General features: G+C 41.8%; 3 protein-coding genes across 4 annotated transcripts; 2 read left to right on the top strand and 1 right to left on the bottom strand.

The window, feature by feature from the left end:
• Nucleotides 1,400–3,526, bottom strand: LOC109710415 (protein trichome birefringence-like 11). The gene is made up of 4 exons (XM_020232956.1): nt 3,150–3,526; nt 2,281–2,670; nt 2,032–2,190; nt 1,400–1,803 (listed from the first exon to the last, which is right to left on the bottom strand). Exons 1-4 carry the CDS (start codon nt 3,524–3,526, stop codon nt 1,443–1,445), a joined length of 1,287 nt encoding a protein of 428 aa, XP_020088545.1. The 3' UTR covers nt 1,400–1,442.
• Nucleotides 5,114–13,225, top strand: LOC109710616 (atrophin-1). 2 transcript variants are annotated; one of them, XM_020233329.1, is made up of 12 exons: nt 5,115–5,752; nt 5,980–6,034; nt 7,160–7,591; nt 8,131–8,471; nt 8,575–8,772; nt 8,859–9,059; nt 9,770–9,844; nt 9,921–9,987; nt 10,095–11,208; nt 11,295–11,351; nt 12,426–12,494; nt 12,649–13,225. In XM_020233329.1, exons 1-12 carry the CDS (start codon nt 5,234–5,236, stop codon nt 12,683–12,685), a joined length of 3,165 nt encoding a protein of 1,054 aa, XP_020088918.1. In that variant the 5' UTR covers nt 5,115–5,233; the 3' UTR covers nt 12,686–13,225. The 2 variants fall into 2 exon arrangements, with proteins under 2 accessions (XP_020088919.1, XP_020088918.1); XM_020233330.1 differs by having other exon boundaries at nt 5,114–5,752; nt 12,336–13,225.
• LOC109710617 lies at nt 13,679–18,026 on the top strand. The gene has a single exon (XM_020233331.1). It carries the CDS (start codon nt 14,013–14,015, stop codon nt 16,032–16,034), a length of 2,022 nt encoding a protein of 673 aa, XP_020088920.1. The 5' UTR covers nt 13,679–14,012; the 3' UTR covers nt 16,035–18,026.

Genomic DNA, 18,070 nt, shown 5'->3' with positions numbered 1-18,070 from the left:
CTTTTTAGCCGACCAAGTCCATAAATTTTTTAAATATTAAAAAATAAATATTTTAAATTTTTATTTATATAAATAGATTGATAAAATCGATAAATTATTTATTTTTTTAAAGCGATAAATAATTTATTGTTTTTATTTAATTTATATATTTTTATATCTAAATTAAAAATATATATAATATTAAATATTAGAAATAATTTTTTTTTAAAAAAAATAATTTATTATTATATGTAGAATGCGATAATTTATTCAAGGTATAAACATAATTTTATAAATAATTTTTTAAAAAATTATTTTTATAATTATAATATTTTTTAAATTTATTAATAAAAAAATTCGTCTTATGTGTCTGGGTGGAACGGAGAGGCGGGGAGTTATAAAATATTTATATTTTTACACCATAAAAATATTGGCCATAAGCATCCGTACAAATGGAGGTTGTACAATTCAAAAAGTTTAGTAGGTACGAAATAAAATAGGTTTTTTAAAAAGAGGAAAGTTCTCTTTTTTAAATAAGAGTTACCTAATAAAATAGATTATTTTTATATTATCTATCAACTAATTACCATGCATCTTTTGATTTTTTTTTTTTTAAATGTCTAATAAGAGGCTCATACATTTGGAAAAAGCCACAGAAATTTGAATTTTCATCCCAAGAAAAAAACACACGAAAATCAATGTAAACCAAACTATATGTGCATAATTTCAAGTTACGTCGCATCAAGTAATCTTTCATATAACTCAGGATCCCATTTTAACTTTTCTACATTTACGAGGGCTAACCTTACCATTTATCTAATCCCTCAAAAGGAAGCTTAAATTTAAATGTACAGAAGCATGGCTCTTCTTCTAAATTGCATCCAAAGAATTCCTCTGCCATCTTAAAGTTTTGTTATCTGAATTGTATGAAAATATGGTCAGAGGAACTTTTTTTTTTTTGAGAGGAAGGTAGCACACTACCCGCTTCATTCATTGATCGGTGAATTAAGCTACAGATGTGGGGCAACTGGGCCCCGAAAAAAAAAAAAAAAAAAAAAAAAAAAAAAGTAGTAGTAGTGCTAAATAAAATCGAGCAGTTTTGACGTTTAGAGCTTAAGTCGAATCTTGATGTGTTGAATCTCGATGTGTCGCAGAGGAACTATTTGGAGCAAAGCTGGTAAAACAATTCTAGTATCCTATATTTACAGTCGNGTCAGAGGAACTTTTTTTTTTTTGAGAGGAAGGTAGCACACTACCCGCTTCATTCATTGATCGGTGAATTAAGCTACAGATGTGGGGCAACTGGGCCCAAAAAAAAAAAAAAAAAAAAAAAAAAAAAAAAGTAGTAGTAGTGCTAAATAGAATCGAGCAGCAGTTCCCACTCCTTCAACAGTCGAATCTTGATGTGTTGAATCTCGATGTGTCGCAGAGGAACTATTTGGAGCAAAGCTGGTAAAACAATTCTAGTATCCTATATTTACAGTCGAATCTCGATGTGTCGCAGATTGACGCTTTAAGAATAGTGCATAGAGTAGCTCGTTCCATGCGTCGGGGACTCCCGGTAAGCACCAGTGGCTGCAGTCCTGCCTATGACGAGGGGCGCGGACCGACACACCGAGATAATATATCGATGGATGACCGTCTGTCCGTTGAGCCGTCATTTTTGTAACATTCAACACGTCTATATCGGTCTTTGCAGAATTGTTCGAGTGCAGATCCCTAAACGGTTCCAAGAAATCAGCCCACGGCTTCGAAGAGGGAGGAGAGCCCCACTCCGGCATTGTCTCCGTTTCGCAACCCCCGCCGCTCCGCCAGTGGCCGCCCCTGCCAAACACATGCTGTTGTAAACTCAAACCGCAAATTATGTAAAGGGGTTTCGGAACGAAACAGACGCAAATTGATCTTTACTGATACACACTTAAATAGCATGCAAAATATGAGTTTGAAAATGCAAGAATTATGCAAAGATCACAACGTAAAAACAAAACCAAGTTTCAGTTTCGTGCTCTCTCAAAGGGAAAAAAAAAAAAAACAAAACGACATAAGCCGAACCTGAAATGTACAGGAGCATATGTTCGAAAGACGACGTGCGTTTTACTCGTATTGACTTCTAATTGAATCCAATCAAACAGTGTTTTCATTGATCTCAGATATGCACCGTGAACAGTCATATCCATCCTCACCTCATTTCCTTCTTGAAAGTAACAGCCCCTGGCATCCAGTTTAGTTACCAAGCTAGTATTAGCCTACTAGTTTTCCCTCCCGAAATAAAAACAAAACCTAAAAGAGATGATAATTTACCCCCTCATCGTCTTCTTGTAGTTCCACCAGTGTCCGGTGTTAAAGACGAGCATGTCGGCATCTTTCCAGTGAACGGCCAACCGATCCACGGTATCCAACTTAAGTACGGTTTTCACGATCGCAGGCACGCCGGCGGGGGCGCGGCCTTGAAGGACCAGGAAGGGGGATCTGTAGTACTCCACAGTGCAATTGTAGTCCCTGAACCTGAAGGCTAAGAAGCCCATGTGCTTTGTGATTGGGTTGCCATTCACTTCATAGATTGAGCTCTTGTTCTGAACAGCAGTGGAGAGCATGCACAGTAGGGACTCCCATTGGTTCCTACCAATTGAGTCACCCACAAATGCTAGTCTTTTATCTCTAAGCTTCTCTAGCATGTTCGTAGCATCAAATCTAAGCAAAGAAAAAATAAATACATTTAGGTCCTTGATTTCTGGTTTATTTTTACTTGAACATATCTGTAGACAACGCAATTCTGCTTTGTGATTATGTGCGGATTGAAGAACCTTATGATTTAGGTAGTAGAATTATTATGTGCAGGATTTAAAGAAGGTCACCAAAATTCAATTGAACGAAAGATGCTTTCAATAGTAAAACTAATAGACAAATTACGATCCATTCAAATAGCTTAAAGAAAAAATTTCTATCAGAAACTTAATTAATTAGTATTGTTCTATATGTTAATCAAGAAAAGTCCCACATAGGACATAGTCACTGTGTAAATGATGTTAAAAAGTTACAAAATTCAAATATTCTATATCATTTTTAATAGTATTGAGTATTATCTTTTTCCGTCAGCCAATAGTATATTCTACGGCAGAGCCAAACATTCATGAGATCAGTACAAGATTATAGATTTCTAGCAATGGAACCTGGGGAGGTTGCAGTTCGCCGGCCGCCACCGCCAGTCGGCGTAGAAGCTATCGGGCCGGCCATTCTCGGTGCAACGGAAGCCCTCATCGACGAACGGGCACTCCGCGGGCTCGTAAATCAATCGCCTCCCTTCGTCCCATACCCACTCACCCTCCGTCCAATCGCAGTTCTCCGAATCCCGGCCTCCGCCGCCGCCGCCCCTCGCTGCCCGCGGCAGCATGAAAATATCATTCAACTGCACCAAGAGCAGCAGCAGCATGAAGAAGACGGCCGCGGCCGTGCCGGTCGTGAAGGCGAAGGCGCCGGACACGTGCTCGAACGGCTTCGCCCACCCCCGCAGCCGCAGAAGCACGGCATCCAAACCGAACATCCTCATTTTTCTGGCAGTACAGTGGTGATTGTGTTGGGGTCTATGCATAGAAAGAAATCGTACTTGAATATTTAGTTAGTAACTAACTTTAGCGCGTGTAGCGGGTAGAGGGGGAGGTTATGCAAGAAAAGCATTATGCATATTAACCAGGAACGGAGGAAGAAAAGCATCGCTTGTTTTAGTATTTTTGGTTTTATGTAACGTATTTAGTTTTGTTGGCCTTTTGCTTTATGGTTGGCATCCAACTTTTAAATTCAAAATTTAATTATTTTATATTTCTTGCTAATAAAGCATTCTTTAATTTTTTTAAAAATGATATAAATACAGTTAAGTTGAAATTAAAATTTAATACACAATTAAAATTCAGAGAGAAATGTACTTAATTTATCTAAATAGGTTTGTAACCTTTAAAACAGTTAGCTTATTATAATATTCATAAGATTTTGCACAGAATACTTCGTTAGGTAAGAAATATATATTATCACGTTATAAAATATTATATAAAAATATTATAATACTGTTAGGGCGCGTTTGGTTTGAAGTCGGAATCGAAATCGGAATCGGAATCAAAATAAGCTGGAATCGGAATCGGAATGACTCATTACCTAATTCTGTTTGGTTCATCACCTGAATCGGAATCGGAATAAATCATTCCCATTGTCGGTGTTTGGTTCAGGCGGATATAAAAAATGTAATCAAATTAATATACTAACATTATCTTTATAATATATTAATTTAAATTCAAATTAAAAATTAAATATTAAAAATTTACATCAAAATTTTGAAATAATGTCAAAATTTTAAGTCTATTTTTTTAAAAAAATTAAACTTTGAAGTTGAGTGGATAATTTAAAATATGAAACTAAATTTTGATTTATTCAAATTAAAATTTAAAATTACAATTTAAATTTTAATTTGAATACATAAATTTAATTTAAATTTTAAATAAAATTTGAATAAAACTTTATATAAATTAAAATTTAATTTAAATTCAAATTCATAAGTTTTATATAAATTAAAATTTAATTTAAATTCAAATTCATAAGTTAGATTCGAAATACTTGATTAAATTTTAATTTTTAATTTAAGTTTAAATTAAAATTTAAAATTATATATTTAATTTTAAAATTTTAACTCATATTTTAATTAAAAAAGTTGAAAAAATAAATTTAATCCGAATAAATATCCATTCCGTCCGGATTCAACTTTCAATCCGACCTTCTAGGCCGGATTGAAAAGGCCGGATTGAAAAAGAGGTGATTGAGGGATTCCCATTCCACTCGGAAATCGGAATCGGAATGGAATTCCCGCGTACCAAACACCCACAAACGGATTTATCCATTTCGATTCTGATTTCAGGGTGAAAAAGAAGCGAACCAAACACGCCCCAAATATTGTAGATGGTAAAATCAAAAGTTTCAATTAAACTGGCATATTCTTTGTCAATAAAATAAAAATAAAAATTGGCATTTGGTGGGCTAGGCCCAGACTGGGGTAGGGTATCATACTATCATGCACGCTCTTCCAAGATCTTGGGCCGGGCTCGAGTTCTCAAGGCGGCAGGCTCCTAAACCCAATCCGGCTGTCAGCCCTACCTTCGGCGCAGAATCGCCGTCTTCCTGCTCTCTCTCTTTCTCTCTCTCTCTCTCTCTCTCACCCTTTTCCGAATCCCGTCCCTGAAAGCCCCGAGACTCCGGCCGACCGTCCCTCGCCATGGACGCCTTCCCACCCGGCAGCTTTGGTCCAGCCGATCCTCCTCCTCCTCCACCACCACAACCGCACCCTCAACAACACCAGCACCAGCACCAACACCAATACCACGCGCAAGCCCCTCTCTGGTATCATCCACCTCCAAACCCTCCCTCTTCCTCATCGCCGTCGCCTCACCACCTCCCTCCTTATCCCCACCACCCCCAACCCTACCCCTACCCCTCTCCTCCCCTTCCCCTTCCCCATCAATGGCCTCCTCCCGATCGCCACCACCTCCCCTCTCCTCCTCCTCCTCCGCCGCAGCCCCACTTCCCATCGCCCTATCTCTCCGCCGCCCCCTACCACGCCCCGCACCCTCCGCTCCCGCCTTATCCCCACCAATACCCCTCCCTCTCCCCTCACCCGCCGCCTCCGGCCGCCGCGCCTCATCTCCTCCACGTCCCCCCGCCGCCGCCGCAGCCGCCTCATCATCATCTTCCTCCTCCGCCGCCGCCGCCTTCGTCTTATCCTCTGCCCAATCAGGTAGCAATCAGTCAAGAACTTCCTTATTGGTTTTTTTTCGAATTGTTCTGTATGTACGAAATCGGCTTCGGTGCGAAGATAGATATGTTTTAGGGAAATTCGTCGGGATCGATGACATGTAGAACTTGCCTTTATTGGAACAATATTTCTGAGGTTGTTAGAATGTTTTTGCATCTCTTTTTTTGGGGTATCAGTGTCTAATGTTGTATGTAATGGCTAATTTGCAGGGATGGGCAAACCAATCTTGGGCTCAAAACCAAAACCAAGGATGGGAATACCCAGGTTTGTTTCTATATGACAGCCACTATGCTTGAGCATGTATTGGAATTTTTTTTTAAAAAAATTCTTGTAATCTCTTAGAAGTTTATGCTACCATGAAAAATTGGCATTTTATATGTAGATCTTCAGGATTTACTAAAAAAAATGACTTGGCACAATCACTGTATACATTGGCATTTTATTGAATGCTCAAGGCCTTTTTTCTCTCAAAAATATATCTAACACATACGTATTATTTTTATGCGATTTTTAGTGGTTCTCAGCATTTTATTATAAATTTTTTTAGATTTGCTTTTTTTTTTTTTCATGAATTTAGATTTGCATTTGCTTTAAAATGCTAATTCAACCTTTTCCAATTAATTTTGTTTTTCACCTCAGCATAACCCTCAATTGTGCTAGCCCGCTGATTCATGAATCTTCTTTGGCATTTCTTGGGGAATCTTAGTTCGGCTTTTTACTGTTAATATCCACTCAGCATCACCATTACATTTGCTATATACTCTTGTCTAGCACTAATAATTTGATCGTGGAGGTTTCTGTCCATCTGTATTAACTTTGAGTTGTAAAGCTTCATGTTGTTCTTCATTCTCTTTTGTTTTCTAATTTCTTGTGGTTTTTGTCTGTTCAAAATGTTCGATAGTTGCACTTTTTTTTGATTTTGAGATATTTATTAACATTCTTTTAAAATAATTATATAGTTTTATGGACCCAAATTAGAACTTCTTGTCTAAAGCACTCTTTACTTTTTCCTACGAAAGGCAGGAGTTCCGAATTCAGAAGCTTGTATATTTCTAGAACTTTTCCTAACACACTTGAGAGCATGAATATTGACAATGTATTCCATCCGTATCAATATTTATGTTAGGGATTGATTTTGTACTTTATTTATCTTACTCTTCTGTATACTATGAGGTTGTAAAATAGTATCATGCTTGGTAATTCTTCGGCCGGGGTCAGATAACTATTATACGTTGTTGTGCAATAATCAGACTGGCAATGTGGTATCTTTTTTTTTTTTTCCTTCTTTTTCTAATATTATTTTCGATTCTTCTTAGTTATCAAACCTGAAAAAAAATCATCATTATCATGTTTCCTTCTTGTTGTTGTCATGTGACTATGGAAGGATAGATAGGAGCCTTCCCTTCAATAATGAGGAAGATTGGGCTGCTAAGGCCAAAGCATGGGCAGCTGCTAATGCGACTGAGAGCCATCATGCACAGCCGCACAACATGCCGATTGGTAGAGTGGAAGAGAATAATTATACTTACCACGAGCAGTATCAGTTATCTGCTAGCCATCCAAAAGAAATTCCACATCCATCACTTCCTCAATCAACTAATCAAAACCACACGGATCAACAGAAAGAAGTTAATCATTTGCATGGTACATCATTCATTAGCTCTGGATCATCTTATGGTACTGATGGACGAGTGCCTCAGAATGCTGGAGATGAAGTTACTGTTGCTGATAAAGATCGAGTTGCTTCGCCTCAGAGGTATTTTGGTTCATTTCGCTCCGTCTATGAGCAGGAGGTGTCTTATAGTAATTCTTCTACCCCAGGTAATATCTCTTTGAACAATTGGATTTGCATGTGGACCATACTCTCCTTGCTAGTTCATAAATTATGGGCTATAGATGATTGACTTTTTACTCATATTAGTCTGGGTGAAAGCCATTTATATTCTTGAGTGTGGTTTCGATATTATTTACAATATCATGTGTAAACGTGGCATTTATTAAGTTCATGTGGCCTTTTCTAATCATGCCTAAAAGATGAATACAAATGGATCAGTGTTGCATGCTCTCATCAATTGTCAAACTACTTTCCCTTCACACCATCTTTTTCCTCATAATATAGTACACTTAAGTGTAACAATAATTTATTTTGTTGATATATTCTGTCGGTCCAACATCGTTTGCCATGTTTAAATGCCAGGAATCTGGTTATTCCTCCTATCCAATGCACTCAAGGGCCATATAATATTAAATATCACATTATCACTTTATGTGGAATGCTGATTGTGGGATGATCTGATTCATAATTTATACTTCTCAAATGCTTGATCATTCTGCCCTTTGACTATGCCATGTAATGGCAGGTAAGGAAGATGTTTTGATCCAAGGCAGGAACTCGCAGCTAACACCGTCTTTGAATGCATCGTCGTCACTTCAAGATGGATTTGTTGCTCCTCCATCTGCTATACCTGTCAGGAATCCATCCCTCGAACAGTTTCATTTCAATCACGGGGTGCAAACTGCCAAGTCGATAGCTGATCCAAGTAACCGTCCGTTGGATTCTAATTATAGTCATAGCGAATCAGTAGGGCCTGTCGGAACAGTGGCTCATGATGCAACAATTACAACAGCTCCTCATGCTTGGACTCCAACTGGGACTGCAGGGTTCTTTCCTCAAGCTCCTCTACCTCCATCCGGAACACAGGTTCAGCATACACAATTTTTTTATTATTATTTTGTTTTTTAAGAAAAGGAACACTGCTTCTCTTGCATGTTTAGATATTGACTCTAGCTGTTAAACATCGCAGATGGATCTTTCTGTTGTATCACAACCTTCCTTACCTATCCACCCTGCGCCGCCCTTTGGGAGGATTCCTGCACCAAGCTATAGGCCTGGCGTTCCTCCTGTACCTTTTGGTGTAGGTGCTGGGACATCCCTTCATCCTGCTTCGGCTTTTCCTGGGGATATTAATGGTTCTTTTAATCTTCCCGAGCGTCCGAAAAAAGTAGTTTTGTTTCTATGCTTCACTTTTCTTATATAGTGCACTTATTTCACTAGGCGAGTCACATGCTGTGTTTCTCTCTATTGCAGTCTGCGGTACCTAATTGGCTTCGAGAAGAAATATTGAAAAATAAATCTGTTCTTGCTGGTGCGGCACCAAATCACCAGGATGGAAATTCTTTCCATTCTGTTGGATCTGAAGATGCTGAAAAATTATTCAAAAAGGCTGATCAAGTTGACAGCAAGAGCATTGATTCAAATAAGTCCACTGAAGATGAAGAAGATGATGAGGTATCGTTTCCTTCTTTAACATGATAATCTTTATTGTTTGTGCATACTAAGAGCTTTTCTCTTAGAATGTGTTGTCATATTTCATTGTATATTAGTCAATGTACATTTCCTTGGAGTGTTTTGGAAATTTTGCTTCTCTTTTTTTTTTTTTTTTTTTTTTCTTTGGTAGATATAAGATATGGGCCATGCTTCTCTCTTTTTTGGGGTTTGTATTTTTGTGGATTTTTTTTTTGTTGGGTCTGTGTTGTTGTTGTTGTTTTTTTCCTTTTTGTTGTTTGTTTGTTTTGGCGCCCCACGCAAGGGTGGAGGGAATGAAGGGGATAAATGGCTATTATAAATGATGAAACATTAGTGTCTCCTTCGCCTTAATGTATTACTTGAGCTCGAGCTGATGTTGACCTCTAGTCACCTTATTTATGTATGTTATTTTTCTTAATAGAGTAGAACCTTATGGTCTTTATAGACAGCTATGAATGTCTGCTATTAGCAGAATATAAGTAGAGGCCTAGAGGTATGTACCTTGGAGGTCCTACAGGCATGAACCTTGAGTCCCTGGAGGATTTAATTGGACTGAAGGTTCTGTTAATAGCAGAAAGGTTCTAATGCTCTTGGCATTTCATGTCAAATATCATTCAAATATCTGGATATAGACATATGCATACTTTTACTACCTTTACTCCGCATAAGTCCTTTTTACCCCTTATATGTAGGATGAAGTGGAAGCAGCACGAACAGCGGCGATCAACCAGGAAATAAAACGTGTGTTAACTGAAGTTTTGATGAAGGTTATTCTTTCATTCTTGATGATTTTAACATCTTAAATGGAATTTCTCTTATTATGATTTATTTTCCCTTTAACAGGTTACTGATGATCTTTTTGATGAAATCGCTACCAAAGTTCTAAATGAAGATGATCTGACTGTCGAAGGTCAAAAGAATTACTTTTTTAGTTTTTTTAGCCTATTTTCTATTACTTTCTTTGTACGTTAGTTAAGTAGAAAACGGTTGCATCTTGATTGCTTCTTTTGGCTGCAGTTCATGAGCCTACTGAGCCTGCTGATCTTGTGGATTCCAAGGTGCCACATTCAGCAATTTCAACACCCAAGGCATCAGCAAAGATTCTGATCCCAGTTAAAACAGCAGATAACAAAGATAGTGGTCGTAATGGAGATTCTGCCCAAAGCTCTCCTAGAGGAGATGTTCTTGGTCTTGCTAATTATGATTCAGATGAGGATGATGGCAATGACATTAGAAGTCAACCCTCAAATTTGATCACTCTGGAGAGAACAGCTAATTCTTCTCATCAGCAGGCAAACAATGGCCAATCTTCCCAAAATGTACTTGAGGGCATGGATAAACAAGATGTGGTGATAAAGAATGAGGAGCCTAATGGAGGATCGCACAATGCTGAGATTGGGAAAGACAGAAGTGACCAACCTTCCCGAAGCAGCAGTGTCAGGGAAAATGACAAAAATTCTCTGATGCAAGATGTCTCAACTTCTTGTGATGATTTGTCAACTCATGAGAAATCACTGAAGAGGAAGTATAGCAATGAAGCTCTGGATGCAGTTGGTAGGAAGGATACTATTGCATGCGAATTAACTGGTGGGGATGCTAAGAATGGGAAATCAACTTCAGGAGAGGTTCATGCTGGAGAATCTAAAAGCATTTCAAGACGTACAGAGCAAGTGAGCAACAAAGAAGATTCTGTTAAAGAGGGGAAGGATAGCGTCGTGAAAACAGGATATGAAGTTCCTAGAGGAACCAATCCAAGCAATTGCAATGATAGCACTAAAGTAAAGGAGAGAATATATAAGAAGGAAAGTTCGAAAGAGAAGCCAAAGGATAGGAGCACTAGGGTAGATGTGAGGGAGTCTGATGGTAGAAGCAATTCAAAACACCAAGATACCAAAGTTGACAGAAAGGATGCCACCAAAGATAAAAGAGAAAAAAGTAAAGACGGCACTGATAGAAAAAGAGAACAAGCAAGGGAGGAGAAAGAAGATAGATCGAGACGAGTTACAAAGGATTCTGCGAGGAATAGCAGTAAAAGATCTCCATCACCTCGAGGTAGGAGTAGCAAAGATAACTCATTGCGCGGTCATGGGAGTGTTTCAAGTGATGAGCCTTCTGAGAATTCGAAAAGGAGGTACAAAATAAATGGACATGCTCATATGTCTTTGCTAATCAGTTGTTCACTTGTGGTATGTTTGATAGTTGCGCTATCTACTGTAGGAAGTTGCAATCATGCAGAAGTAGTTTGTCGCGATCACCTACAAGGTCCAGGAACAGGTACTCTGAAAGTGATAAGTTCCTTTCTTTTAATAATTTTAACCTGGTTTTGTCTGAAACTGTTGTTAGTCGATAATATTTCATAGTTTTCAAGGGCATGCATCGTAAATAAATTTGCTCATTGCTTAGTCTGCCTTCCTGTGCCTTTTTTGTTCTTTCTACCTATAAAATCTGTTGGACCACATGATCATGAACAGCATAAAAGACCTCCCTCAGTAACAAGTTTGCTTCCTTGTTTCTTTTGTTTAATCTGAAACATGTTTTTTTTTTTCTCTAATATATTTTTCTAGCTCTTCAAATGATAATGCAAATTAAGAAGTTAGTAAAGATTTTATGGATGCAACAGTGTGCTTACATTTATGTAGTTCTTACATACATATGAGGGAAGGTGCGAATGCGATGATACGGGTGTTCAGAAGATAAGGCAGTTGGGTTGGCTAATTACTAGTTGTCTTAGAGGTTCACCTGTGGTTGATAGGTTAAGTCACTTAGTAATACACGTCCCATCTTTTTGAGAGGATGAGATTTCATCACTTACTTCTCTTCAAGGGAAGGGGAATCCTTCTGTACTTCGAATCCTAAGTTACTTTGAATAAACTGCTTTATTAGTAACTGTATTTGTCATGCCGTTACCAAAGGGAAAGACGGTTTATGTTTTGTAGCTAAAGACCAAAATAGAATACTATTATGGTAAGGTGTAGTAACTAGGAAATAGAGAATAATGATGGATAGTGTGACCCTATTGTTTGGATTCTTTTGTTTTCTCTGCTTGTCTGGATATTTCTTACTGTGCGGCAATGGTGACTTTGTGACTAAGGTGTAGAATCTGGGGTGCTGGAAAATATATGTTTATGAGTAGATTCTGAGATTTTTCCATGCAATTTCTGCATCAGATAGCTGTACCTGAACATATCTTCTGGTGATTGTTATTTGCGTTTTGTTATCTGCTAATCAATTCAGAAAATTAAGTAGTGATATCTGCAGGTAATATTCAAGATGAGTGAAGAGATATCAGGTTCATCTTTATGTTTTTCTAGTTTACTTACCCTATCAGTATTATGTCTTTATCTCTAGACATGTTTCGCGGTCTCCAAATAGCAAGCATTCTCACCGCAGGCATTCTCCTTATACTTCTACAGAGAGGTAAGAGGCCGAAACACATGTACTCTTTAATACTTCACAAAAAGTTGTTGTTCCAGGTGATTCAGGGAATGGGACTTCCTAGGCATTGTTTTACTTTTAGACGGTATTTGCCAAATTAGTATCATCCGCCGACTAGTTTGACCTTTAATTACAGGCGGCGTAGATCAAGAACGCCGGTCAAAAGGAGATGAGGCGCAAAAGGTGGCGGCGAAGTTTTGGTGAGTTGAATGCTTCAAGTCTTGACTCATTTAAGACCTCTGGTGCGCGAGATTGGTTGTAGTTGTGCATGTTTGCGAGCCTGCTTGGATGGATGCGTTGTCTAAGAATATAGCTCCTTTTGGAAACGTAGTGATAGATAAAGGAAGCTCTAGTCACGGTATGTTTTGGTTGAGCAGCGTAATTGCAATTTGTGTGTACGTACCTATAGTTATGTATTAATCATCCGTACTCTGAGGGGGCTTCTGTATACTTTTCTGTAAGTTAACTGTTGACATGTAATGGAAAAAACAATAAAAATAAGGGCGGTGCCTTACGAAGCTGATGCTGCAGAAGTGCTGGAAGAAATGCTGTTCAAATTGTGGACGACTTCTTCATTTGCTTTCTGTTGTGCAGCTGTATCTTTATTTCTTTTTTCAGCAAAAGGTAAAATCACGCTGGAGAAGCATCAGATGGAGGTGTATCAGTTGTGGAGTTTGCTCTGGTGTTGAAATGGCTCAGCAAGGATTGTTACATATGTGTTTTTTCAGTGAATTTTATTGTCGTGGCTTGTTATCTGGGATTAAATTATACGATTGTTTACTGAACTTACATTGTGTGTTATGGGAGCTGGGTGGGAATCTGTCGGGTGAAAACTACAGGCTCTCTCTCAATGGTAGATTACACGATTTGTGGGTCTGATTCGTTCCAGTAGAGTTTCCGTTCAAGAAAGCTCTCTTTCTCTTGAGTCTAAAATGGAAGCGGTTCGTCAGAAATTCAGGCTGGAAAATTCGCAGTTGTGCGCACCGTCCGTGAGGTCAATAGTCCGAGAGATAAAGCGATTGCCTGGGCCTACTCCACAACATCATCCGTAAGCCACGCAACATTCCACCCTTCATTTTTCCTGGGGAGGCACATGGGGTGCAATTCCAAGGGCGCACAAAACTTCCTGCACAGAATATATATATATATATATATAGATAGAGAGAGAGAGAGAAAAACAAAGAACAAGAATAATTTTATATGAGAATGGCAAACATAGCAGCAAGTCGATATCTTTGTGCGGTCGACGGACGAGGTGGTGGACCAATTCCAGGTAAGAAGGAACGCCCAAATAGTTCGTCCGTCCGTCCGTCTTGAGCGTGCAGCAAGCGTGCGGGGCCCACATCACATTCCGTTCCCTGTGCTCTGCAGACTGCACAGTAGCGACCAAGAGGCCAGGCGGCCCAAGCCAAGGCCAGAGCAAAGCCAGCGCTCTCCTCGTCGTTTACTCCCGCATACGACGGCATCGTTCGTCCTCGGGCCGTCGCCATCGCGGTCGCGATGCAGCAGATGATGATGAGAGCGTACGCGGCCGGGGCCGGGGCCGAGGCCGACTCCCCCGACGCGGAGCGCAGCCTGGAGGAGGACCTCTCGCTCCCGCTCCTCCTGGCCGAGCGCCTCCGCAAGGCAGCCTCCGACGCGGATTCCTTCAGGCCCGAGTGCTCCGAACTCGGCCGCGTCGCCGACCTCATCGCCCACTCCCTCCGCGCCCTCATCCGCCGCCTCTCCTCCTCCAACTCCAATTCCAACTCTTGCTACTCCCGCCCCGCCCGCCGCGTCGCAGCCGAGGCCTCCAAATCCCTCGACCGTGGCCTCTCCCTCGCCCGCCGCTGCCGCCGCCGCCGCTCCTCCCTCCTCCGCCTTGTCGCCGCCATCGCCACCACCGGCTCCGCCGACTTCCGCCGCGCCCTCGCCCTCCTCGACGCCTCCCTCGCCGACCTCCGCTGGCTCCTCTCCATCTACACCACCACCGCCGCCGCCGCCGCCACCAACCGTAACGACGGCGGCGACAATAGCTTCGACGGCGACAATAACTACGACGACGAAGACGACGACGTCGACGTCGGCGTGGGGCTTAGCCTCCCGCCCATCGCGAGCACCGACCCGATCCTGGCCTGGGTGTGGTCGTGCGTGGCCGCCGCGCAGATGGGCTCCCGCCCCGCCAAGCGAGCCGAGGCCGCCGCCTCCCTGGCCACGCTCGCCCTCGACAGCCAGCGCAACCGCAAGGTCATCGTCGAGGAGGGCGCCGTGCCCCCGCTCCTCTCCCTCCTCCGCGACGCCTCCTCCCTCGACGCCCAGATCGCAGCCGCCACCGCCCTTGCCAACCTCGCCGCCGACCGCGACCTCGTCTCCTCCCTCTTGGCCGAGCTCTCCGTCCCCGTCATCGTTCAGGTGCTGTCGGACTCCCCCATGAGGCTCCAGGCCCGGCTGGCCACGCTGGCTGCCCGCATGGCCGCCCAGGACCCCGCCGCGCAGGAGGAATTCGCCAGGGAGAACGCCGTCCGCCCCCTCGTCTCCCTCCTCTCCTTCGAGGTCCCCCTCGACGACCCCGCACTCTCCACCGCCCCTCCCAGGAGGGCCACGAGCATCCACTCCTTGGTCAGAATCAATCGGGAGTCAAATTCCACCAACCCCGCCGCCGCCTCCTCCTCCTCCAATGGCAGCGGCACCGGCGGCAGCGGCAGCGGCAGCGGCAGGGGCGGGTACTACTACCACCACCAGCACCACCGCAAGGAGCGCGAGAACGAGAGCCCCGAGGTGAAGCTCCAGCTCAAGGTCGCCTGCGCCGAGGCCCTCTGGATGCTCTCCCGCGGCTGCGCCTCCAACAGCCGCAAAATCACCGAGACCAAAGGCCTGCTCTGCCTCGCCAAGCTGATCGAGACGGAGAAAGGCGAGCTCCAGCACAACTGCCTCATGACCGTTGTGGAGATCGCCGCCGTGGCGGAGTCCGACGCCGAGCTCCGCCGCTCAGCCTTCAAGCTGAATTCTCCGGCCGCCAAGGCGGTCGTGGAGCAGCTCCTCCGTGTTGCGCAGAAGGGAAGCAGCGCCTCCCTCCAGATTGCGGCCGTGAGGGCTATCGGGTCTCTGGCTCGCACTTTCCCTGCTCGCGAGGCTCGGGTCATGAAGCCGCTGGTGGAACAGCTCGGTCATTGGAACCCCGACGTCGCCGCAGCGGCGGCCGTCGCGCTGGGCAAGTTTGCTGGCCCTGAGAATTTTCTCCATGTGGAGCATTGCAAGGCTATCATTGAGTTTGGATGCGTGCCGCCGTTGATGAGGTTGTTGCGGCCGGGCGAGAAGACCCAATTGCCAGGGCTGGTTTTGCTGTGTTATCTCGCGCTGGATGTGCCCAGCAATGAAGCTCTAGAGCGCGCCAAAGCACTGGGGACTCTCGAATCGGTCAGCTGTTCCGCGGTGGCACAGAGCCCTTCTTTGAAAGAGCTGATTCCAAAAGCCATTTACCAGCTCGAGCTTTTCCGCGCTGGAGTGCATCCCCGTATCCCTATAGGGCCTGATGCCGTGTGAGTTCTCCCTTTACTGGTACTCTCTTCTTTGTTATACCACGCAAAATGAATCCTTGGATGGGCTTCTGAATTTATCTGCTATGGAGGGACACAGGTGTCCCGTGCGCATGGATAATGATGCTTGCAATAAGGAAAATATGATGGTCCAATCTTATTGGAAATGGTAATTTTGGTTGTTTCCGTCACTTGTAAATAAGCTTCGTTTCTTTAGCTGTTATTCTAGGTCGATTAAATTGGATGTTTGTTTGGCATTAAAATGGTGTAAATAGATCGTCATTTATCATAATGTATTGTGCTAGTGGAAGTAAATCCAATATTCTTATATTATAACTCATCCTGTGATTTTTTTTCTTTTTTTTTTGGGGAAGAAAACCATAGATGAAATGAAGGTTCTCCTCACACAGAATTGGCTTGTTCGAGCTATATTAGTTTTCTCACTATAGTATAGATATCTGACATTAATATCTTGTACTGATGATTCAAAGTTTTGAGTGTTGCGACCAAATCTTAATGTGGACATTTGTACTGCATGTCTTATAGTTTTGCATGTTCAGATGATAAAGATTCATATACTATTGAAGTTTTACTGTCATGGACATGCACAAGAAAAAGAAAGGATCCTGGAAAAATTTTGCTATCTAATATTTTATACTTTAGTGGACATGTAAAGAAATTCCCAATCACCAGGTGCAGAGCTTTTCAAAAGACGGCATTTATGCAGTTGCTAATTTTGAAAAAAAAAAAGTTCTTTCTGTGGAGAGCATTCACTAATCAGTTTCAGGCCACACTAATCAAATTATCTGATCTGTAAAAGGAACATAAGCAGCTGGCCAGATGATGGTGATGGGCTTGACAAGATCCTTTAGATTGATGGTAAGAGAGAAGCTCTTGGGGCGCCGATTTTCATTTTTCTCCTTTGGGGATGAGACATCATCTTTGGAATGAGATGAGAATATCACTTTTGTTTTCGTTGTCGTCATCCTCATCAACAACGAAGCATTGTACTGGAAAATGAGAAATACAAGTACTGATTATTCGATTAAATCACATATCCTTGGTTTTGCGGATTGACAGAAAATCACCTTATAGCACTTACGAGACTTCACCACCTCATGGAAGCTAATCTGTTCTGTTATCCTTTTTCATTTTGCCAATCTTTACTGTGATTTGCTAAACTTTGATAGTACTGAAGCTGGATTAAAAGAAAAAAAAGAAAGGAAAAGAACTAATCGAATTCTTGTATTGTTCAGGAGGTACATGATGGCAGATTTTAAGCAGAAGATCAATGATCAATAACAAAACACTTATGCTCACAAAAGGATATACTAATTGGTGGCACTATTTTGGACCTGTCCTATGCGGCAGAGCCTGGAGAGGGGTAAGGATGCTGTCCGAGGTGTGAAGTAACACCTGCGCTGAGCACCATCTAACGTCACACACAGGACCAAATAACATCCTTTTTTGAATGCTTGTGATGTTGCATCGTTCCGGAGGAAAAAGTTCGGATATTTTGAAATTGCTTCTTCTAAAGATGGGTGCTGGTGGAAAAAATGTTCTGGTCATCGGAAATAGGACATGGGGAGCAATTATGCACATTCTAGAACGAATTGTGGAAATAAGTTCAAATCAGCTTTGGTTTCATACTGTTGTCTCTCGATTGTGATAAGGGCTTAAATGTGCTGTGATGACCGTAGCTCAGATGATCGCCAACATGTAAAGATTCCAGGTGAGAGTACAAGCACTAGAAAAGCCTGGTACCAGTGAATTAGGAGATCACATGGCTGCAGTAAATTAAAAGGTATTCATGCTAAGTTAGAAGAGAAACAAAGAGAGAACTGTTATCTCTCATTTTTTTTGTCTTTTTGCAATTATGTGTAACTAGTCATTAATTATTGTGCTGAAGCCTGGGGAGGTTTTGTTCCTACTGTTGTGGCCGCATCATAGACCTAAAAGGAAACGCAATTTCAATCTGCCGAGTTCTTTTCGATTGAAAGGTTTGTCTTTCTTGATCATTATTGTGATTTCGTTCAGACGTGC

Source organism: Ananas comosus, linkage group 5, assembly GCF_001540865.1.
Source record: "Ananas comosus cultivar F153 linkage group 5, ASM154086v1, whole genome shotgun sequence".
NCBI lineage: Eukaryota > Viridiplantae > Streptophyta > Magnoliopsida > Poales > Bromeliaceae > Ananas > Ananas comosus.
This window is presented reverse-complemented; position numbering and strand designations above follow the sequence as displayed.

Excerpts from the sequence above, each read along its gene's own strand:
- LOC109710415 (XM_020232956.1), bottom strand. The coding sequence starts at position 3,526 with ATGAGGATGTTCGGTTTGGATGCCGTGCTTCTGCGGCTGCGGGGGTGG. Across the intron at positions 2,671-3,149 it reads GCGAACTGCAACCTCCCCAG|ATTTGATGCTACGAACATGC; the intron begins GTTCCATTGCTA and ends TTCTTTGCTTAG. Across the intron at positions 1,804-2,031 it reads TATGCTCCTGTACATTTCAG|GGGCGGCCACTGGCGGAGCG; the intron begins GTTCGGCTTATG and ends TGTGTTTGGCAG.
- LOC109710616 (XM_020233329.1), top strand. The coding sequence starts at position 5,234 with ATGGACGCCTTCCCACCCGGCAGCTTTGGTCCAGCCGATCCTCCTCCT. Across the intron at positions 5,753-5,979 it reads CTTATCCTCTGCCCAATCAG|GGATGGGCAAACCAATCTTG; the intron begins GTAGCAATCAGT and ends GCTAATTTGCAG. Across the intron at positions 12,495-12,648 it reads CCTTATACTTCTACAGAGAG|GCGGCGTAGATCAAGAACGC; the intron begins GTAAGAGGCCGA and ends CTTTAATTACAG.
- LOC109710617 (XM_020233331.1), top strand. The coding sequence starts at position 14,013 with ATGCAGCAGATGATGATGAGAGCGTACGCGGCCGGGGCCGGGGCCGAG.